We start from the raw sequence: 24760 nt of genomic DNA on the forward strand, positions 1-24760 counted from the left end.
TGTCATGTCATGTTGAGGAAAAGGAAATTCATGTTTGCATGTTATGAAAATGTTTATGTTAAAGTTTTATGCATCATGAAAATGTTTACAAAAATGTTTATGTTTATGCATCTTCATGAAAACGATATTTTAAGTACAAATATTTTTCACCGTTATATGTTGACTGTATTACGTATTACTCGTTATAAAGATTATGGTGTGTTGAGTCTTTAGACTCACTAGGTGTGATGGATGTAGGTTGTATTGACGGAGGACTTGATGAGTGATTTGACTGGACTGAAGGCACACACAACCCGAGGACCAGCGCTTCTACATTTTCCGCATTATGCTTTATGATTTAAGTTAAAGATTTTTAAGATTATTTATTTATGCATTTGAGAGATTTTTGAGAGGTTTAGTATGGGCTATTCTTTTCAAATTATTGCTTTTTAGATTTGGTAAAATATTTGACGATTTTATGCTTTAAAATATTTTCTTTTAGCAGTTGGATGTTTATTTTTAAAATGATGCCAAAAATATTTTATGGTTCAGCCAATGCGAAGTGAGGTTTAAAAAAAAAAAAAATTCTAGTACTTTTAAAGCAATAAAAAGGGCAGGACGTTTCATATAAACTTCAATTCGACATAAATACAGACGGTTGAAAAGGAAAGTGATTAATATATATTTATATTAAGACAGATTTAGTTAGCAAAAATTTAATAATGAAATTAAATGTTAAAAAATTATTTCGATAATATAAGAAAACAAATTTGTTTTTTAATTAATAATATAATAAGAAAAAAAAAAAACAGAAGATTGCTACTGTTTTCTTGACTTTGGGCGCTACCTTAAGAGTTAAGATACAGACAGACAGTTGTTTCACGTCATTTTTTCATCCAACGTTTAGCTGAGATTACTACAATAATTGGGAGCATCAAAACTAAGTTCTGACGACAGTCCCCACTGTCGTCTTGTTTCTTGGCTGCAAAATTCTTCTCTTCTATGTTTCCTGCTCCCTCCTTTTATTTTTCTTTCCAGTGTACTTGGCAAACGCAGCCTCCAAGACCGATCTTACACTTGTTTCTGCTTCCGCTTTTCTGCGTTTCCTAGCATCTGTGACTTCCTTCTGGCCCTCGCTTACAGACATGGGTTTAGGTTCAGAAAGGGGATCTGTTAGATTTTTGACAGGCATTGCGTTGTTGGGAGCAGGAACTACACGTTTGAATGGCTCATGGAAAGTATCATACAACCGTTTCACCTGATGACAGGCAAAACTTTCAAAATCATTCTCGGTAACGGATGACATCAATCTATACATTAGTGAAGGACAATATAATCACAAATTTTCTAAATTATAAGTATTTTATAATATAGCAATTAGTGGGATGTGTAAGATCCACACAACATAACCTATGAATTTGGGATATACAGTTGAAGTAGAAAATGTGTCAAGGAATGAATACCTTTCTTTCTCCTATGCCAGGGCAACGTGCTAAATCTTCCATGGATGCATCCATGATATGAGAGAGAGACTGGTAGTAGTAAAATTTGGCTCAGCAAAAACAGGAACATAACATGCAGTAGGTAGTCAACAATTCAACATTTAAAGACGAATCACAGGCTCACCCCAAACGTTGACCCAAGAGTAATGACATCCGTTTTGTTAACATGACGAACTGCTGTGATCGCATGATTCAACTATATTGGAGAAATCATATTTGGTTACGTAATTTTCAACAAGAATAGTTCTTAAATCGTATAGTATTATTATTTCGTTAATTTTTTATATATTGGTCAGAAACTATTTGGTGTAATTATAAAGCAACGGAGTTCATCAATAAACTAAAATATATACAAACATATACCCGTGACAGATAGTCCATATCCATTTGCCCCTGGATAAGATCTGCGGGTTTGTTCTCATATACTTTAATAGTCTCCAGATAACGGCCACATTCCTCTAAGCTAGATGATAAAGCCAATAAATGGTCAGCCACAGACACTTGGCATCACTTGGATATCAGATTGGAATAGCAAATGATGCTGCTTATTTCAAAGCTCTCATAGGACAATTGAACCAAGTTCAAGGAAATCGCTAATATCTTCTCTTCACCGTCAAATAAATATTAAACTTAAAAACTTTTCAACGATCAATCTCCCATAACATCCAATACAAGCCTTGAAAACTACCAGTTTTCCTTTCACATCAGTGGGTTTAGGAGACATTCTCCTGCACTTCTCTCAGTAATAAAATAAGTGTTTGAAAATCTCATCGTATTGGTCAAAAAATCTATTAAATGCATCAAATATGTAAAATGATACCTCCAGCCGCATAAAAGAGTGCAGTCATGAAGTAGAGCTGTTTTTGTGACTTCAAGCAAGGGCTTAACAACATCTTCCTGGTAACAAAAGTGAAAGCATCCGAGAACCAGACAGCAATTTATGTTCTATAATCGATAATTTACCAAAAAACTTACCACATCAACATGGCATAAAACAACACGAAGCTTGAAATTTTTTTGCAGTTCTCTTATACGAAAATATAGGTAGTCCGGATGCAGTAGATGATACCGTAGACTGTTAAAATAGAAACCACATAAGATATTTGATAACTTCCAGGGCATGGCCACAGAAGAGAATCAGTTTGGTAACTAAATGCATCAATAGATGAATATTAAAGTGAATGTGTTAAGGGTTTGGGTTTTTCGGATAATGTTGGGCTTGGGTTTATGGGTAATAGTGGACTGGATCTCCAAATAGGAATTACCTAGATAAACATGTGTGAGTTATTTTTGGGGTGAGTGACTTTTATGACGTTTTTTGCAAGCCTTTGCTAGGGAGAGGGAAGACATTCTGTTTTGAAGATTTTCTACTCTAAGGGGCCATAATCCTTGTGAAGATTGGTCATTTTCTTTACAAATTTTATCATATTTACTGAATGAAATTATACTGTTAAGTTACATTTCCGTTTATTCTCCTTTGAAATTATCATATTTACTGAATGAAATTATACTGTTAAATTTTATCTATATAAGTTCTCGAAACACGTTAAATGAAAAGCAAGGATCAAAGCAATACTTCAAGAGGTAGAAGTATGAGGTAAGGAAATGAACTCCGACAGGGGGAAACTTCTAGAAAATTTTGGAAAACGAGTGTTAGTATCTTAGTACCTGAAAAAGTTTAATTTTGAGAAAGACAATGTAATGTGTTAAAATTGAAGGAATAGACAATGTTTTAAAAATATTAAAGAAAGAACTGAACCGTCGTAAAGCTACACACATAAAGTTTTAAAATAAACTCGTTTTCAAAAAATACTAGAAGGAAATTAAAAAGCCTAATTATTACAAACTCATTATTGACAGCAACTTACGAATCTGAAAATTTTGAGATTTATCACATAATGAATTCAAAGTATAATTTTTCTTCTTCATGTCTAAAAAAAAAAAAACTAAGATTAGCACTCAAAACTCAAAGCAAGCAAAACGTCCTCAGGGAAGGGATGGGAATAGATTGAAACGTATGTATCCTGATTCCGGTCTCATAAAATAGATGAAGACTTTTTTTTTGTTAGTTTTGAAAAGGTCTTAAGCAGGGTTAGATCACAGGTTTTTTCCCGCATCAGTTGGAAATGGCTACCCCATGGTTAATGAAGAAAAGACCCAACCCAAGCATATGAATTTGATATTTGAACCAATTGCCGTTCCTTAGAATAAAGAATACCAAACCCAAGTAAAAGAATGGACGAGGGATACTGATCCTATTTCCTAGTCAATAACTCAATAAAGCAAATTCTTGAATAATACCAGTGATTTGCAAAGTGATCATGTTAAAACAAAACTTAATAAACAAACTTCAGCAGTATAGACTTCGCAGAATATGAAAGTGATGAAAAATTTACTTAAATATGTGTATCTCAAAATTACTTTCATTTTCCTCCCAGAGAATGCGATAATAAAACAAGTCTCCTATCTTGACTCTCATTCAAAAGAAGCGAAGTAAATAATCTAAATCTCAACCAGTATGATAATGATTAGTTTATAAAACACAACATATTTGACCGATACCATGCAAAAACCTATCAATTGAGAAATTAACAATTAGCATTCCAACCTCAAATAAAGAGCGCAAGCACTTTGGCCCAACAAATAATCACAAACAATATCAGCAAAAGCCCATCGCACATTCCTTATATGCTTCAGTAATGGGTTTCCTGTCTGCACGAAAAGAAAAATACTTAAATTACTGTGAACTTTTTTATGACGTAAAGATGACTTGTATCCCTCGAAATCTTAGGGAAACACAAAGAAAATTTCATCAAACATCGAAGCAGTGAATTCAAACTTATTTGATTTCAAAAACTCCAAAACTAGAGAGAGTTCGGGAAAAAATATTACAGTCAAACAAAACATCGTCGAAACACATTTATTAGCAGCAAATGCAGATGCATATGGCCAAGAACTTCCATTTTTTGTTAGTTATGGCCACCAATCTTCTCTAACCTGATCAGTTACTAAAGAAACACTCATCAAAAGTAACCAATGCTGGTAAAAGAAAACAAATTTATCAGCTACTTCAGTCAGCTAAATTTTAAGCAACTCTAAATGAGAACGATGAATTGGGTTTCCTGAAAGATATCCTGTCACGTCCCGATACCGGGGTGAGTTGACATCCGGCGTTGTTTTACAATTATTCAATCGTAATTCAACAAGCCTCGTAGTACAGTGTACAACCAAACCAATCTTTTTCATAAAACAACGTAATCAACTTAACAAACGAGTGCGGAAGCGAACAACGTAAAAATAAAAGAGAGCCAAATTCTAAAGTATGTCTTGATTAACTGAAACCTTGTTATCATCCCCAGAAATGCATTTGCTCTTCTTTTTCAACTTGTTTTTCATTCTTATCTGGGAGTGAGAGGTGTAAGGGTGAGTATTTTGTGAAATACTCAGCAAGTGGGGGCCGATCGATCATAATAACACAAAGATATCCATATATAGATCTTAACAATTCGAAATTTTCGGTGTCTCAACAAACGTCGGGACAATAATTAAACAAAATGATAGACATGACATAACTTATATATATTTATATAAATATTAAATGAATTTCATGTCACAATAATAATTCATAACAAAAGTCAAGACATGATATTAACAATGAGCAAACATAACTTATCATATGCATACAGACATATATATTATTCGTATTACACTGTTATTTCATCTTATTATCCATGGTGTTACTGATCAGTCCCCTATATGTAATTCCTCTAAGGGGTGAAGCCATATATCGGTTATTATTACCCACCGCATCAGGGCCATAAACTTGTCATATCTTATCATGTTTAAGGAAAATTTTCCTTTTTTACCATTTCTAACTTGAATCATAACAGTGCCTTTAAACATAATTCTTAGATACACCAAATTGGTGTTTAAAAACATATATTAGAATATAACATGAAACGAAGACAACATAATTTTGAAACGAAAGGAACATGCACTTAAAATTGATTTAAACATGCTTAACAATTTATCGAAACGAAATATTCATATATCAAATCGAAGGAATATATCATGTCGATCGAATTTTCGAAAACATACTTAAATACTTTAAAACATAAGCCCACTTACGGAAAGAAGCTCCTAAATTATGGAAGAAACAAGCTCGAAGTTAACGTCCGAAAATCCGTAAGATTGCTAAATTCGATTGAATTCCGAGCAGTATTCTTGCAGATATGTTTCCCAGAAATTGAACCGTTGGATGATGCTGAAATTTGGATACGATGTTTAGAACATTTGAAAGTGTATTATGAACGGTGGAGATCGGATTCTGAGGTCGGGAGTGATGGGACGAATTTTCAGAAATATAAGAGAATTTTTGCTCCTAAATTTCACTTCAAGAAAGGTTGATGGTTTCAAACTTCAAGCTTGCTCTAAATGGAGAAGTTTTGGTGTGATTTCCCTCAAACTCAATACATCTATTTATAGGCAAAATTTGAAAACAATTTCCACAATTTGATGCATACTTTAATATATTTTATTTATTTTAGTCAAAAGTTTGGCACATTTGATTTTCAATGTTTTGCACTCATGTTTTGTCAATGTTTTGCACTCATGTTTTTTCCAATGTTTTGCACTCATGTTTTTTCAATGTTTTGCACTTCATAATAGTTAATAATAATAATAATAATAATAATAATAATAATAGCCATAATATTATTCATAATTCTTACATTCATCCCTCCTTATCGGAAGTTTCGTCCCTGAAACTTGAGTTTTCTAGATTTTCAAAAAGACATGGATATTGCTTGAACATCTTTTCTTTTAGTTCCCAAGTAGCTTCTCTTTCGGTATGATTAGACCACTGTATCTTTACATAGGAAATGTTGCGTCTCCTTAGCACTTGTTCTTTGGTGTCCAAAATTCTAATTGGAACTTCTTCATATCTTAGCTTTTCATTCAGATTTCTTTCTATCAGAAGTGGTCCAGTTTCAAGAACATGATTTGGATTCGGGATAAATTCCCTCAATTGTGAAACATGAAACACATTATGAATCCTTGACATATCCGGTGGCAATGCTAGTCTATATGCCAGTGTTCCGATTCTTTCCAAAATTTCAAAAGGTCCTATGTATCGGGGATGTAATTTCCCAGCTTTATTGAATCGAACAACTCCTTTCATGGGAGAAATTTTTACGTAAGCTTTTTCTCCAACTGTGAACTCCACTGGTCTCCTCTTTAGATAAGCCCAACTTTTCTGTCGATCTTGAGCAATTTTGAGTCTTTCTTTAATGATTGTTACTTTGTCCACGGTTTCTTGGACAAGATCAGGTCCAGTTATGGATTTCTTTACTACCTCATCCCAGTATAGAGGTGATCGACATTTTCGGCCGTACAGAGCTTCGTATGGAGCCATTCCAATACTGCTATGATAACTGTTATTGTAAGCGAACTCAATTAAAGGTAGATGTTCACTCCAATTACGACTGAATTCTAAAACACATGCTCGTAGCATATCTTCAAGGGTTTGTATTGTTCTCTCTGTTTGGCCATCAGTTTGAGGGTGATAAGCTGTACTGAGAGTAACCTTAGTCCCCATAGTTTGTTGAAAACTTTTCCAGAACCGAGATACAAATCTTGGATCTCTATCAGACAGAATGCTTGTCGGAACTCCATGTAATCGCACAATATTGTCCATGTATATGGTAGCCAATTTTTCCAGATTATAATCATGCGGACAGGTAGAAAATGTGCATATTTTGTGAGTCTATCTACGATTACCCATATTCCATTATGACTTTGTCTAGACTTTGTTAAACCTACTACAAAATCCATGGAAATATGTTCACATTTCCATTCTGGAATTTCCAAGGGTTGAAGAAGTCCTCCAGGTCGTTGATGTTCAGCTTTAACTTGTTGACAGACCTGGCATCTAGAGATGTATTCTGCTACATCCTTCTTCATTCCGCTCCACCAGAAATTTTTCTTTAAATCTCTGTACATCTTTGTACTGCCGGGGTGGACCGAAAATTTTGATTTATGTGCTTCAGACATTACTTCCTGTCGAAGATTCTCGATGTTTGGTACACACAATCGTCCTTTCATCCACAAAACTCCCTTCTCGTCTATATGAAGATCTTGTGACTACTTTTCTTTGACTTGTTCTTTAAGTTTTGTCAAAATAGGATCTTGATTCTGTCTTAACTTGATTGTTTCTTGAAGGCATGGTTGTGCAGAAAATGAAGCTAGGATCACTTTACCCGTGTTTTTCCTACTTAAAGCATCAGCTACCTTATTTGCCTTGTCCGGGTGATAGCTTATTGTTAAATCATAATCTTTTAACAATTCAATCCATCTTCTCTGCCTCATGTTCAATTCTTTCTGTGTGAACAAATACTTGAGACTTTGATGATCTGTGAAGATCTCGCATTTGGCGCCGTAAAGATAATGCCTCTAAATTTTTAAGGCAAAAACTACCGCAGCTAGTTCGAGGTCGTGAGTAGGATAATTTTTCTCGTACGGCTTCAATTGTCTTCATGCATAAGCGACTACTCTTCCTTCTTGCATGAGTACGCATCCTAAACCCTCTTTTGATGCGTCACTGCAAATGGTAAAGCTTTTGTCCTCAGTGGGTAGAACCAGTACTGGTGTAGATGCAAGCTTTTCCTTGAGCGTTTGGAAGCTCTTTTCACACTCCTCACTCCAGTTTTGAAGAGAAACCTTCAACAAATTTTTGATAGTAATCTGTCAATCCCAGAAAACTTCGAATTTCAGTTACTGTCTTAGGTCTCGGCCAGCCAGTGATTGCTTCCACCTTTTTAGGGTCCACAGATACTCCTTCTTTTGAAATGATATGACCTAAGAAAGTCACACTTTTTAGCCAGAATTCGCATTTCTTGAATTTCGCGTATAACTCTTTTTCTCTTAACATCTGAAGAGTCAGGTGAAGATGTTCTTTGTGATCCACTTCACTTGGGGAATATACAAGAATGTCATCGATAAATACCACCACAAATTTGTCGAGAAATGGCTTGAATACTCTGTTCATGAGATCCATGAAAGCTGATGGAGCATTTGTCAATCCAAATTGCATTACCGTAAACTCATAATGGCCATATCTTGTTCTGAAAGCTGTCTTTGGAACGTCTTTTGGTTTGACCTTCAGTTGATGATATCATGTCCTCAAATCAAGCTTGGAAAATACTGTGGCTCCTTTGAGTTGATCGAAAAGATCATCTATCCTTGGAAGAGGATATCTGTTTTTGATTGTGATCTTGTTGAGTTCTCTATAATCGATACACAATCTCATACTTCCATCTTTTTTCTTTACAAATAAGACCGGAGCTCCCCAAGGAGAGACACTTGGTCTGATTTGTTTCTTGTCTAACAACTCTTGGAGTTGTTCTTTTAGCTCATTGAGTTCTGCTGGAGTCATTCGATAGGGTGCCTTTGATATTGGTGTATCACCTGGTACCAAGTTAATCTCGAATTCTATCTCACAGTCCGGGACCATTCCAGGTAACTCTTCTAGAAAGACATCCGAAAATTCTTGTACCACTGGAATATCTTCTATCTTGAGCTCGATTCCTTCTTTTACTTCATTTACCATTGCTAGGTAGACTATTTCTCCAGACTTCGTGGCTTTCCAGGTTTGAGATGCAGAAAGGAGGGATTTACGTTTCTTAGCCTTGCCATGGTATATGATTTCTTTTTGGCTTGGAGTTCGGAGTTTGATAATGTGAATTTTGTGAATTTGGCTGAATAATTATTTTATTCCTCAAACATGGTATTTATACAAGAATAATCGGTAATTAGAAATATGGTAGAGATCACTACCAAATCTCTCATTAAAATAAAAGATTCTACTAATCCTATTTCTATTAGGCTTAGAATCCGGATTCTGGATTTAGCACCTTTTCCTATTATAGAATGAATAAATAAAATCCTAATATAGAATGAATAAAATAAAATCCTAAATACAAATCTGACTAGTAAAAAATAATAGTAATTCTAACACTCCCCCTCAAGTTGATGCATAGATGTCGATCATGCGCAACTTGGATTTAAATGAGTCAAACTGAGGTCGATGAAGATTCTTCGTAAGAATGTCAGCAAGTTGACCACGGACGGGACGTACGGAATACAAATTTACCCGGTGTCAATCTTTTCTTTGATAAAATGACGATCAATCTCGATATGTTTAGTCCGGTCATGTTGGACTGGATTATGAGCAATGCTGATAGCAGCCTTATTATCACAGAATAACCGGAGAGGAGTAGTGAATGACAGATACAGCTCCCGAAGTAGAATCTGTAGCCACAATAGTTCACACACACCGTTAGCCATAGCTCGATATTCTGCCTCCGCGCTACTGCGGGCAACAACAGATTGTTTCTTGCTCTTCCAGGTGACCAAATTTCCCCAAACAAAAGTGCAGTAACCCGACGTGGAGCGGCGATCATGAACCGAACCTGCCCAGTCCGCATCAGTATAGGCCGACACATTCCGAGAGGAATTCTTGCGAAAATGAAGGCCCGAACCCGGAGTACCCTTAAGGTAATGGAGAATGCGAAAAACAGCCTGAAGATGGTGTTCATAAGGGTCATGCATGAATTGACTGACTACATTCACGGCGTGAGCAATATCGGGGCGAGTACGTGCAAGGTAAATGAGGCGGCCTACCAAATGTTGGTACCGAGACTTGTCCACGGGAACAGCGTTAGGAATGTCGCACAATTTCTCATTAGGATCCATTGAAACAGTAACAGGTTTGCAATGTAGGAGACCTGTGTCGCGAAGTAAGTCGAGAACATACTTGGTTTGGGACAGAGCAATCCCTTCAGATGAGCGTGCGACCTCCATTCCCAAAAAAAAACGTAGCGGTCCCAAGTCCTTCATAACAAAGGTAGAACTGAGAATTCCTTTAAGCCTTGCTAACTCCGGAAGATCACTGCCGGTAAGAACAATATCATCGACATACACAAATCAAAATCGAAACCAGACCCTGAGAAGAGTGCTTAAAAAACATGGTGTGGTCCGATTGAGCCTGAGAATAACCATGGGTAGTGATGACTGATGTAAACTTCCCAAACCAAGCCCGAGGAGACTGTTTAAGGCCATAAATAGCCTTACGAAGGCGACAAACATGACCCGGAGGAGAGTCTGCAAAGAAGCCCGGAGGGAGCTTCATATAAACTTCTTCTTCAAGCTCACCGTTTAGGAAAGCATTCTTGACATCAAGCTGATAAAGAGGCCAATCAAGGTTAACGGCAAGTGAGAGTAGAACACGGACAGTGTTAAGCTTAGCCACCGGGGCAAAGGTCTTCTCGTAATCCACCCCATAAGTTTGGGCATAACCTTTGGCAACTAACCGAGCCTTGAAGCGCTCTATTGAACAATAGGAATGATACTTGATTGTAAAAATCCAGCGGCAGCCAACCGCACGCTTCCCCGCGGGTAACACACCCACTTCCCACGTATGATTAGTAGTCAAGGCATCCATCTCCGACATAACAGCCTCCTTCCATTTCGGATCCTCCATGGCCTCATCGATAGAGGTAGGGACACGGGTAGTCTGTATAGCAGAGGCAAAGGCACGATAGGAAGTGGAAAGGTGAGCAAAAGAAATAAAATTATTCATGGGGTATAAAGGTGTCCTGGTACAAGCCCGCGTCGGTTTTCGCAGAGCAATCGGAACATCCAAATCAGTAAAGACCGGGGTAGGTAAGGGAGAAGATGTATTACCTGGATCGTCGGTCGAAGTGGAATCAGGCAGTGGTAGAGGAGTGGCATGACCTGAAGGATCGGCAGGAGGGCGGCGCCGGGAATAGACCTGAAGAACCGGGGCCTGGTCAGAGGGCAGAGGCGACACCGAAGAAGGTGGAGTTACGAGAGGAGTGGGTAATGGTATGGTAATAGGGTCGGGAAGGTCACACTCCCCCTGAGATGTAACCGAGTCGTAGTAAGGAATGTTACCTTGACGAACATGGGAAGTCGATGAGGAAGCAGGAGTAGGCTTGAGGAGACTCAGCAATTGATGAATTTGATCAGCGGAAAAAATCGTAGGAGCAGGGGCAGAAGACCTTGGAGAGGTTGTAGCCACAGCGACACCTTTTCCGGTAGTCTTCGAGCTCGATGGTAACTTTGGGGGCTTGCCATGTAGGGCCCAACACTTCTCCCGAGTGTGCCACGGTTTATGACAGTAATCACACTCAAAATAGTCAGATTTGCCCGATTTCCGGGAGTCATTGGTTCGAACTTTGGCTGGGGCAGGGGCCTGGGTGGCCATGGTAGAGGGCTCGAAAGAGGCGACTTCGGAGCCGAGCATGACCGTACGGCAGCTTTCTTCACGACGAACCTCGGAGAAGACCTCCCGCGGAGTCGGGATAGGATCCCGACCAAGTATCCTACCATGAACCTCATCGAGATCCTTATTAAGGCTAGCAAGAAATTGGAAGACACGGTCTTTCTCGATCAATTTGAGGAACCGAGCATGATCCGCAGAGCACTTCCATTCAAAGTCATAGTACAGATCGCATTCCATCCACAAGGCCATGAGATCGTTGAAATATTGAGTGACAGATTTGGATCCTTGCTTAGCATCCCGCATCTTAGTAGTCACCTCATACAGTTGAGCCGAGTTCCCAACATCTGAATACGTATCCTTGACAGCGTCCCACAAAGCTCGTGCTGAAGGTAGAAACAAATAGGAGCGACCAATAGAGGGCTCCATGGAATTGATCAACCACGACATAACCATGGAATTCTCAATCTCCCAGGCATTGTAGGACGGGTCGGTTTTGGCAGGTTTAGTCGTGGTACCATTGAGGTGGCCAATTTTTCCTCGTCCTTTGATGAACAAGGTGACCAATTGGGACCACTGCAGAAAGTTGGTACCATTAAGCTTATGGGTAGTTTTTTTTTTGATAGGAAACTAATTTTATTAAAATTGATAAAGATTACATATTCTATGCGGATGAGAATTCCGCAACATAGTTACAAGACCACTAACATAAGGAGACCTTCCAAAACATCAACATGATCAAAAAATTGGTGGAAATTTCATTCTGGTTAAGATTGGTGGAAGAGTGGCCTCCACCAGTGGGTTTTGTGGTAGATTCACCATCAATTGTAGTGTTAGGGGAAGATGTCTCACCCATAAAGCTTCCAAAGAAAAATTCCGGGTAGCTCATAATAGAAGAGCAATCGGAAAAGAAGAAAGGTTTAAAGTATCGGATCGATTATAGCTCTGATACCATGTGAATTTTGTGAATTTGGCTGAATAATTATTTTATTCCTCAAACATGGTATTTATACAAGAATAATCGGTAATTAGAAATATGGTAGAGATCACTACCAAATCTCTCATTAAAATAAAAGATTCTACTAATCCTATTTCTATTAGGCTTAGAATCCGGATTCCGGATTTAGCACTTTTTCCCAATATAGAATGAATAAATAAAATCCTAATATAGAATGAATAAAATAAAATCCTAAATACAAATCTGACTAGTAAAAAATAATAGTAATTCTAACAGTTGCAATCATTTTTGTGATTGGCATATCGCGGGTTGCGGTTGCTACGATGGAGTCTCTCTGCCATTTCCTACACGCATGAGAATTTCTAAGAGGTTTGAATAATTATGTACAAAAATATTGAAGATTATCTCAAATATGAAATCAATCAAGGAATAGATCAAATAAACTTTTTATTAATTCCAATGAAAAGGAAAAGCAATACAAATCAAAGTTTTCAGAAGCGCAAAGATAAGAATCACAAAAGAAAGGAAATGGATTATAAATCCTTATTACAAATAATCACGACACTAAATACTCAATCATCTAAAATCTCGCCATCTCCTAGTATTTCGTCTTCCATCTGTTCTTCTACCGGTTCTACTTCCGGCTCCAATGCCATAATGATGGCATCCTCAAGATGATGAACATGATTCTGTAATTGTTCATTTTGCATAGTCAAATTCTGCACCGAATTCTGCAGTTCTTGAATGGTTGCCTCATCTTGCTGACGGCGTTGTTTTTTCCATTAGCAACATTTGTTGAATCTGAGACTGTAGTGCTTGGGATTCCTCTAACATTCGTTGGCGTAATCCATCCATTTCAAGGGCTATTGTTTGGGAAGCCTCTCGTTTGTTCTTGGTCATTTCGTGCTATTTTTCTTCTGAGTTAAGATAATAAGCAAACCTTTGCACGTCAGCCTGAAGATGGTCTTTGATATCTTCTAGTTCTTGTTTTTCCTTCTTCAAGTTTTCATATACCAAGTCTTTGGCTAACAATTGTTCGTGATATTTTCGTTGTTCCTCGTAAAGTTGCGCTCTAAGATGTGCCATCGCAATTTCGTGGTCGCTAGGCCGAGTTCACGCATACGTTTGGGTATTTCAGCACGAGTACGGGGAGCCATTTTCTGAAATAAAACTAATGGAAAGGCTTAGAACAAGGAGTTATGATATTCACGATTATTACCAAAAACGGCGAAACGTGATTTTGGATGCTTTAACAATAGAATTTTGCGATTTTCAGATGTCACGATAAGAATAGTGAATATTGTTCATTGGTAGGAAGTCGCTAGGGTCTTGCCAAAAACTGACTTTGTCAAATTTCCTATGAAAATTTCCCAGCCGGATTATGAACCTAGAGGGCTCTGATACCACTTAAATGTCACGTCCCGATACCGGGGTGAGTTGACATCCAGCGTTGTTTTACAATTATTCAATCGTAATTCAACAAGCCTCGTAGTACAGTGTACAACCAAACCAGTCTTTTTCATAAAACATACATTGTCTTTACAACGTAATCAACTTAACAAACGAGTGCGGGAGGGAACAACGTAAAAATAAAAGATAGACAAATTCCAAAGTATGTCTTTGTAAGAATTATGAATATTATTACTATTATTATGGCTATTATTATTATTATTATTATTATTAACTATTATGAAGTGCAAAACATTGAAAAAACATGAGTGCAAAACATTGAAAAAAACATGAGTGCAAAACATTGAAAATCAAATGTGCCAAACTTTTGACTAAAATAAATAAAATATATTAAAGTATGCATCAAATTGTGGAAATTGTTTTCAAATTTTGCCTATAAATAGTTGTATTGAGTTTGAGGGAAATCACACCAAAACCTCTCCATTTAGAGCAAGCTTGAAGTTTGAAACCATCAACCTTTCTTGAAGTGAAATTTAGGAGCAATAATTCTGTTATATTTCTGGAAATTCGTCCCATCACTCCCGACCTCAGAATCCGATCTCCACCGTTCATAATACACTTTCAAATGTTCTAAACATCATATCCAAATTTCAGCCTCATCCAACGGTTCTATTTCTGGGAAACGTATCTGCAAGAATACTGCTCGGAATTCAAGCGAATTTAGCAATCTTACGGATTTTCGGACGTTAACTTCCAGCTTGTTTCTTCCATAATTTAGGAGCACCTTTCAGTGAGTGGGCTTATGTTTTAAAGTATTTAAGTATGTTTTCGAAAATTCGATCGACATGACATATTCCTTCGATTTGATATATGAATATTTCGTTTCGATAAATTGTTAAGCATGTTTAAATCAATTTCAAGTGCATGTTCCTTTCGTTTCAAAATTATGTTGTCTTCGTTTCATGTTATATTCTAATATATGTTATTAAACACCAATTTGGTGTATTCTAAGAATTATGTTTAAAGGCACTGTTATGATTCAAGTTAGAAATGGTAAAAAAGGAAAATTTTCCTAAAACATGATAAGATATGATAAGTTTATGTCCCTGATGCGGTGGGTAATAATAACCGACATATGGCCTCACCCCTTAGAGGAATTACATATAGGGGACTGATCAGTAACACCATGGATAATAAGATGAAATAACAGTGTAATACGAATAATATATATGTCTATATGCATATGATAAGTTATTTTTGCTCATTGTTAATATCATGTCTTGATTTTTGTTATGAATTATTATTGTGACATGAAATTCATTTAATATTTACATAAATATATATAAGTTATGTCATGTCTATCATTTTGTCTAATTATTGTCCCGACGTTTGTTGAGACACGGCAAATTTCGAATTGTTAAGATCTATATATGGATATCCTTGTGCTATTATGATCGATCGGCCCCCACTTGCTGAGTATTTCACAAAATACTCACTCTTACACCTCTCACTCCCAGATAAGAATGAAAAACAAGTTGAAGAAGAAGAGCAAATGCATTTCTGGGGATGGTAACAAGGTTTCAGTTGATCAAGACATACTTTGGAATTTGGCTATCTTTTATTTTTACGTTGTTCGCTTCCGCACTCATTTGTTAAGTTGATTACGTTGTAAAGACAATGTATGTTTTATGAAAAAGACTAGTTTGGTTGTACACTGTACTACGAGGCTTGTTGAATTACGATTGAATAATTGTAAAACAACGCCGGATGTCAACTCACCCCGGTATCGGGACGTGACATTTAAGTGGTATCAAAGCCCTCCAGGTTCATAATCCGGCTGGGAAATTTCCATAGGAAATTTGACAAAGTCAGTTTTTGGCAAGACCCTAGCGACTTCCTACCAATTAACAATATTCACTATTCTTATCGTGACATCTGAAAATCGCAAAATTCTATTGTTGAAGCATCCAAAATCACGTTTTGCCGTTTTTGGTAATAATCGTGAATATCATAACTCCTTGTTCTAATCCTTTCAATTCGTTTTATTTCAGGAAATGGCTCCCCGTACTCGTGCTGAAATACCCAAACGTATGCGTGAACTCGCCCTTAGCGACCACGAAATTGCGATAGCACATCTTAGAACGCAACTTTACGAGGAACAACAAAAATATCACGATCAATTGTTAGCCAAAGACTTGGTATATAAAAACTTGAAGAAGGAAAAACAAGAACTAGAAGATATCAAGGACCATCTTCAGGCTGACGTGCAAAGGTTTGCTTATTATCTTAACTCAGAAGAAAAACAGCACGAAATGACCAAGAACAAACTAGAGGCTTCCCAAACAATAGCCCTTGAAATGGATGGATTACGCCAAAGAATGTTAGAGGAATCCCAAGCACTACAGTCTCAGATTCAACAAATGTTGCTAATGGAAAAAACAACGCCGTCAGCAAGATGAGGCAACCATTCAAGAACTGCAGAATTCGGTGCAGAATTTGACTATGCAAAATGAACAATTACAGAATCATGTTCATCATCTTGAGGATGCCATCATTATGGCATTGGAGCCGGAAGTAGAACCGGTAGAAGAACAGATGGAAGACGAAATACTAGGAGATGGCGAGATTTTAGATGATTGAGTATTTAGTATCGTGATTATTTGTAATAAGGATTTATAATCCATTTCCTTTCTTTTGTACTTCTTATCTTTGCACTTCTGAAAACTTTGATTTGTATTGCTTTTCCTTTTCATTGGAATCAATAAAAAGTTTATTTGATCTATTCCTTGATTGATTTCATATTTGAGATAATCTTCAATATTTTTGTACATAATTATTCAAACCTCTTAGAAATTCTCATGCGTGTAGGAAATGGCAGAGAGACCCCATCGTAGCAACCGCAACCCGCGATATGCCAATCGCAACAATGATTGCAACAACAATAACAACGAAGATACACCACCACCAGCAAGAGTTGGCCTTAGCAGAGAAGATTTAATGGTCTTAGCAGAGAAGATTTAATGGTCATAGCAACCATTGTGACAACAACCCTCCAAGGAATGAGCCATTTAAATACCAACACTAATCAGCCACCACCACCTCCACCACCGAATGGAATCAAACACCATTATGAATCTCTTCGGAGGAATCGAGTCCCAACGTTTGACGGCAACCCTGACCCAGAAGTTGGTCAAGGCTGGCTCAAGAATATTGAGACACAGCTCCAATTGCTCGAAGTGCCAAATGAACTAAAAGTGACTGTGGTGACACCATTCCTAGAAGAAAAGGCGGCCAAATGGTGGGAGACAATCTCAGCAAATATGACAGAAGTCGGACCAATCACATGGCAAAGGTTTCGAGAAGCATTCTTGAAACAATACTATCCAGCAGAGTTGTGATTAAAATTGTTGAGTGAATTCGAGAATTTTACTCAAACCCCGGATATGTCTGTTGTGGAGTACACTTCTAAATTCAACTCCCTTGGAACCTATGCTCCTGCCATCATGGCAGATGATATCCTGAAGATGCATCGTTTCAAACGTGGTCTGAACAGCCGTATCCAATCAGCTCTGGCAGTTTACCAACCCACAGGTTTTGATGATTTAATGGAGCAGCCATTAGAGCTGAGACTGATATCAAGCGCCGAGTAGATGAAAATAAAAATAAACGACCTCTCACTGGACAATCTTTTCAAGGTAAACAACCAGTTAAAAGGTCAAACCAATCGAGTGGACCATTCAAGGGAACTCCTTCCAATTCAACTACGACATTCTCAAGCATAAAACCGTGTCCATTATGCAACTACCGACACATTGGAGAATGTCGAAGGAACACTGGTGCTTGCTTCAATTGTGGGAAGATGGGACACCGAATTGCTAATTGTCCTGAACCATTAAAGAAAATGACATGGTCAAACACTAATGCTACCCCCAACAAGCCAAAGGAGAATAAGACCAATGCTCGTATGTTTTCCATAACACAAAAAGAGGCAGATGAGGCAAACGATGTCGTGGCAGGTACCATTATAATCAATAAAATTTCAGCTTATGTGTTGTTTGACTGTGGTGCCACTCATTCATTTATTTCTAAGAGATTCACTAAGAAATTAGGGCTTGTACCAGAGATACTTGTTGAACCTTTTAGAATTGCTACTCCCATCAGTAAAACAACTGAAACACACAAGATACATCGGAACTGCATAGTATATATCAATAAACGCACATTCAACGCTGAATTGATTCAAGTCAACATGGTGGAGTTCGACGTTATTCTGGGAATGGATTGGTTCTCCAAGAGTCATGCAATAGTAGATTGTCGGCGTAAGATTATCAAACTCCGAACTCCAAGCCAAAAAGAAATCACATACCATGGCAAGGCTAAGAAACGTAAATCCCTCCTTTCTGCATCTCAAACCTGAAAAGCCATGAAGTCTGGAGAAATAATCTACCTAGCAATGGTAAATGAAGTAAAAGAAGGAGTCGAGCTCAAGATAGAAGATATTCCAGTGGTACAAGAATTTTCGGATGTCTTTCCAGAAGAGTTACCTGGAATGGTCCCGGACCGTGAGATAGAATTCGAGATTAACTTGGTACCAGGTGATACACCAATATCAAAGGCACCCTATCGAATGGCTCCAGCAGAACTCAATGAGCTAAAAGAACAACTCCAAGAGTTGTTAGACAAGAAACAAATCAGACCAAGTGTCTCTCCTTGGGGAGCTCCAGTCTTATTTGTAAAGAAAAAAGATGAAAGTATGAGATTGTGTATCGATTATAGAGAACTCAACAAGATCACAATCAAAAACAGATATCCTCTTCCAAGGATAGATGATCTTTTCGATCAACTCAAAGGAGCCACAGTATTTTCCAAGCTTGATTTGAGGACAGAATATCATCAACTGAAGGTCAAACCAAAAGACGTTCCAAAGACAGCTTTCAGAACAAGATATGGCCATTATTAGTTTACGGTAATGCCATTTGGATTGACAAATGCTCCAGCAGCTTTCATGGATCTCATGAACAGAGTATTCAAGCCATTTCTCGACAAATTTGTGGTGGTATTTATCGATGACATTCTTGTATATTCCCCAAGTGAAGTGGATCACAAAGAACATCTTCACCTGACTCTTCAGATGTTAAGAGAAAAAGAGTTATACGCGAAATTCAAGAAATGCGAATTCTGGCTAAAAAGTGTGACTTTCTTAGGTCATATCATTTCAAAAGAAGGAGTATCTGTGGACCCTAAAAAGGTGGAAGCAATCACTGGCTGGCCGAGACCTAAGACAGTAACTGAAATTCGAAGTTTTCTGGGATTGACAGATTACTATCAAAAATTTGTTGAAGGTTTCTCTTCAATAGCTACGCCTCTTACAAAGCTCACACAAAAGAACTCAAAATTCAACTGGAGTGAGGAGTGTGAAAAGAGCTTCCAAACGCTCAAGGAAAAGCTTGCATCTACACCAGTACTGGTTCTACCCACTGAGGACAAAAGCTTTACCATTTACAGTGACGCATCAAAAGAGGGTTTAGGATGCGTACTCATGCAAGAAGGAAGAGTAGTCGCTTATGCATGAAGACAATTGAAGCCGTACGAGAAAAATTATCCTACTCACGACCTCGAACTAGCTGCGATAGTTTTTGCCTTAAAAATTTAGAGGCATTATCTTTACGGCGCCAAATGCGAGATCTTCACAGATCATCAAAGTCTCAAGTATTTGTTCACACAGAAAGAATTGAACATGAGGCAGAGAAGATGGATTGAATTGTTAAAAGATTATGATTTAACAATAAGCTATCACCCGGACAAGGCAAATAAGGTAGCTGATGCTTTAAGTAGGAAAAACACGGGTAAAGTGATCCTAGCTTCATTTTCTGCACAACCATGCCTTCAAGAAACAATCAAGTTAAGACAGAATCAAGATCCTATTTTGACAAAACTTAAAGAACAAGTCAAAGAAAAGTAGTCACAAGATCTTCATATAGACGATAAGGGAGTTTTGTGGATGAAATGACGATTGTGTGTACCAAACATCGAGAATCTTCGACAGGAAGTAATGTCTGAAGCACATAAATCAAAATTTTCGGTCCACCCCGGCAGTACAAAGATGTACAGAGATTTAAAGAAAAATTTCTGGTGGAGCAGAATGAAGAAGGATGTAGCAGAATACATCTCTAGATGCCAGGTCTGTCAACAAGTTAAAGCTGAACATCAACGACCTAGAGGACTTCTTCAACCCTTGGAAATTCCAGAATGGAAATGTGAACATATTTCCATGGATTTTGTAGTAGGTTTACCAAAGTCTAGACAAAGTCATAATGGAATATGGGTAATCGTAGATAGACTCACAAAATATGCACATTTTCTACCTGTCCGCATGAATTATAATCTGGAAAAATTGGCTACCATATACATGGACAATATTGTGTGATTACATGGAGTTCCGACAAGCATTCTGTCTGATAGAGATCCAAGATTTGTATCTCGGTTCTGGAAAGGTTTCAACAAGCTATGGGGACTAAGGTTACTCTCAGTACAGCTTATCACCCTCAAACTGATGGCCAAACAGAGAGAACAATACAAACCCTTGAAGATATGCTACGAGCATGTGGTTTAGAATTCAGTCGTAATTGGAGTGAACATCTACCTTTAATTGAGTTCGCTTACAATAACAGTTATCATAGCAGTATTGGAATGGCTCCATACGAAGCTCTGTACGGCCGAAAATGTCGATCACCTCTATACTGGGATGAGGTAGTAAAGAAATCCATAACTGGACCTGATCTTGTCCAAGAAACTGTGGACAAAGTAACAATCATTAAAGAAAGACTCAAAATTGCTCAAGATCGACAGAAAAGTTGGTCTTATCTAAAGAGGAGACCAGTGGAGTTCACAGTTGGAGAAAAAGCTTACGTAAAAATTTCTCCCATGAAAGGAGTTGTTCGATTCAATAAAGCTGGGAAATTACATCCCCGATACATAGGACCTTTTGAAATTTTGGAAAGAATCAGAACACTGGCATACAGACTAGCATTGCCACCGGATATGTCAAGGATTCATAATGTGTTTCATGTTTCACAATTGAGGAAATTTATCCCGAATCCAAATCATGTTCTTGAAACTGTACCACTTCTGATAGAAGGAAATCTGAATGAAAAGCTAAGATATGAATAAGTTCAAATTAGAATTTTGGACACCAAAGAACAAGTGCTAAGGAGACGCAACATTTCTTATGTCAAGATACAGAGGTCTAATCATACCGAAAGAGAAGCTACTTGGGAACTAAAAGAAAAGATGTTCAAGCAATATCCATGTCTTTTTGAAAATCTAGAAAACTCAAGTTTCAGGGACGAAACTTCCGATAAGGAGGGATGAATGTAAGAATTATGAATATTATTTTGGTTATTATTATTATTATTATTATTAACTATTATGAAGTGCAAAACATTGAAAAATCATGAGTGCAAAACATTGACAAAACATGAATGCAAAACATTGAAAATCTATGTGCCAAACTTTTGACTAAAATAAATAAAATATGTTAAAGTATGCATCAAATTGTGGAAATTGTTTTCAAATTTTGCCTATAAATAGTTGTATTGAGTTTGAGGGAAATCACACCAAAACCTCTCCACTTAAAGCAATCTTGAAGTTTGAACCAACAACCTTTCTTGAAGTGAAATTCAGGAGCAAGAATTCTGTTATATTTCTGGAAATTCGTCCCATCACTCCCGACCTCATAATCCGATCTCCACTGTTCATAATACACTTTCAAATGTTCTAAACATCATATCCAAATTTCAGCCTCATCCAACGGTTCAATTTCTGGAAAATGTATCTGCAAGAATACTGCTCGGAATTCAAGCGAATTTAGCAATATTACGGATTTTCGGACGTTAACTTCCAGCTTGTTTCTTCCATAATTTAGGAGCACCTTTCCCGTAAGTGGGCTTATGTTTTAAAGTATTTAAGTATGTTTTCGAAAATTCGATCGACATGATATATTCCTTCGATTTGATATATGAATATTTCGTTTCGATAAATTGTTAAGCATGTTTAAATCAATTTCAAGTGCATGTTCCTTTCGTTTCAAAATTGTGTTGTCTTCGTTTCATGTTATATTCTAATATATACTCTTAAACACCAATTTGGTTTATTCTAAGAATTATGTTTAAAGGCACTGTTATGATTCAAGTTAGAAATGGTAAAAAAGGAAAATTTTCCTTAAACATGATAAGATATGACAAGTTTATGGCCCTGATGCGGTGGGTAATAATAACCGATATATGGCCTCACCCCTTAGAGGAATTACATATAGGGGACTGATCAGTAACACCATGAATAATAAGATGAAATAACTGTGTAATACGAATAATATATATGTCTGTATGCATATGATAAGTTATTTTTGCTCATTGTTAATATTATGTCTTGACTTTTGTTATGAATTATTATTGTGACATGAAATTCATTTAATATTTACATAAATATATATATTATGTCATGTCTATCATTTTGTCTAATTATTGTCCCGACGTTTGTTGAGACACGGCAAATTTCGAATTGTTAAGATCTATATATGGATATCCTTGTGTTATTATGATCGATCGGCCCCCACTTGCTGAGTATTTCACAAAATACTCACCCTTACACCTCTCACTCCCAGATAAGAATGAAAAACAAGTTGAAGAAGAAGTCGGACCAATCACAAGGATATCCATATATAGATCTTAACAATTCGAAATTTGCCGTGTCTCAACAAACGTCGGGACAATAATTAGACAAAATGATAGACATGACATAACTTATATATATTTATGTAAATATTAAATGAATTTCATGTCACAATAATAATTCATAACAAAAGTCAAGACATGATATTAACAATGAGCAAACATAACTTATCATATGCATATAGACATATATATTATTCGTATTACACTATTATTTCATCTTATTATCCATGGTGTTACTGATCAGTCCCCTATATGTAATTCCTCTAAGGGGTGAGGCCATATATCGGTTATTATTACCCACCGCATCAGGGCCATAAACTTGTCATATCTTATCATGTTTTAGGAAAATTTTCCTTTTTTACCATTTCTAACTTGAATCATAACAGTGCCTTTAAACATAATTCTTAGAATACACCAAATTGGTGTTTAAGAACATATATTAGAATATAACATGAAACGAAGACAACATAATTTTGAAACGAAAGGAACATGCACTTGAAATTGATTTAAACATGCTTAACAATTTATCGAAACGAAATATTCATATATCAAATCGAAAGAATATATCATGTCGATCGAATTTTCGAAAATATACTTAAATACTTTAAAACATAAGCCCACTTACCGAAAGGTGCTCCTAAATTATGGAAGAAACAAACTGGAAGTTAACGTCCGAAAATCCGTAAGATTGCTAAATTCGCTTGAATTCCGAGCAGTATTCTTGGAGATACGTTTCCCAGAAATTGAACCGTTGGATGAGGCTGAAATTTGGATATGATGTTTAGAACATTTGAAAGTGTATTATGAACGGTGGAGATCGGATTCTGAGGTCGGGAGTGATGGGACGAATTTCCAGAAATATAACAGAATTATTGCTCCTTAATTTCACTTCAAGAAAGGTTGATGGTTTCAAACTTCAAGCTTGCTCTAAATGGAGAGGTTTTGGTGTGATTTCCCTCAAACTCAATACATCTATTTATAGGCAAAATTTGAAAACAATTTTCACAATTTGATGCATACTTTAATATATTTTATTTATTTTAGTCAAAAGTTTGACACATTTGATTTTCAATGTTTTGCACTCATGTTTTTTCAATGTTTTGCAATTCATAATAGTTAATAATAATAATAATAATATAATAATAATAGCCATAATATTCATAATTCTTACATATCCTAGCATCAAAGAGTTTCAACTAGCTAAGAATTCATCCCTGTGTTGAATGGCAAAAAAAGGCAGTGGACTTTACAAAATGCCACTAGTAATAATATGTGAAAACAATTTACCTGTCTATGGCTTACAAGGATGCAATTTCGACTAGGACCAGGTGCCGAAGCAGATGAGGATGGAACTTCTGATTGAACAATCCCCCTAAAAAACCAGAATTGGAAATACAATAAAGCAATAATAATAATGAGTCTCAAATAAATATCGTTTACCAAGACGAAAGAGCGTGCGTGTGTGTGTAGGTGGGACAGAGGACAAGAGAGCACCTTGGGACGGCTGAGGGAGATTGATACGGCGGCGGAGGTTCTGGAACTGGGGCGGAGTAGAATTCTGAGTTCTTGACAAAATTGAAGGCCTGCGAAAAGGAGGATGAAGGATTGAAGATGGAATGGTTGGTGGTGGTGGGCTGAACCACTTCTTCGTAAGAAGGTATCTCGATTTGAAAATTTGAAGTGTGCCGGCGGCTTTCAGGTTTACCGGCGTCTTCCATTTTTATCACTTTCCTCTGTACACGGTTCCAGAAACTTTTTGTATATCTAATTTTTTGTAATGAAAAAATTATTTACAAAGTGGTTTGCATTATCTTTTGTGTCAAATCTAGTAATTTATTGAAAAACTAAGATGTTATTAGTTAATAGATACATTAATCAT

The 24760-nt window shown here is 36.9% G+C and overlaps 1 protein-coding gene across 1 annotated transcript; it reads right to left on the bottom strand.

Moving 5' to 3' along the window:
* Positions 1-881: 881 nt before the first annotated feature.
* Positions 882-24657, bottom strand: LOC142524852 (DNA excision repair protein ERCC-1). The gene is made up of 9 exons (XM_075628984.1): positions 24376-24657; positions 24169-24253; positions 4090-4193; positions 2457-2556; positions 2302-2378; positions 1845-1944; positions 1606-1677; positions 1443-1511; positions 882-1237 (listed from the first exon to the last, which is right to left on the bottom strand). The coding sequence occupies exons 1-9, from the start codon at positions 24597-24599 to the stop codon at positions 980-982; spliced, it is 1089 nt and encodes a 362-aa protein (XP_075485099.1). The 5' UTR covers positions 24600-24657; the 3' UTR covers positions 882-979.
* Between the last annotated feature and the right edge of the window lie 103 nt (positions 24658-24760).

Source organism: Primulina tabacum, chromosome 14 (genome assembly GCF_025594145.1).
Source record: "Primulina tabacum isolate GXHZ01 chromosome 14, ASM2559414v2, whole genome shotgun sequence".
In the NCBI taxonomy this organism is placed as follows: domain Eukaryota; kingdom Viridiplantae; phylum Streptophyta; class Magnoliopsida; order Lamiales; family Gesneriaceae; genus Primulina; species Primulina tabacum.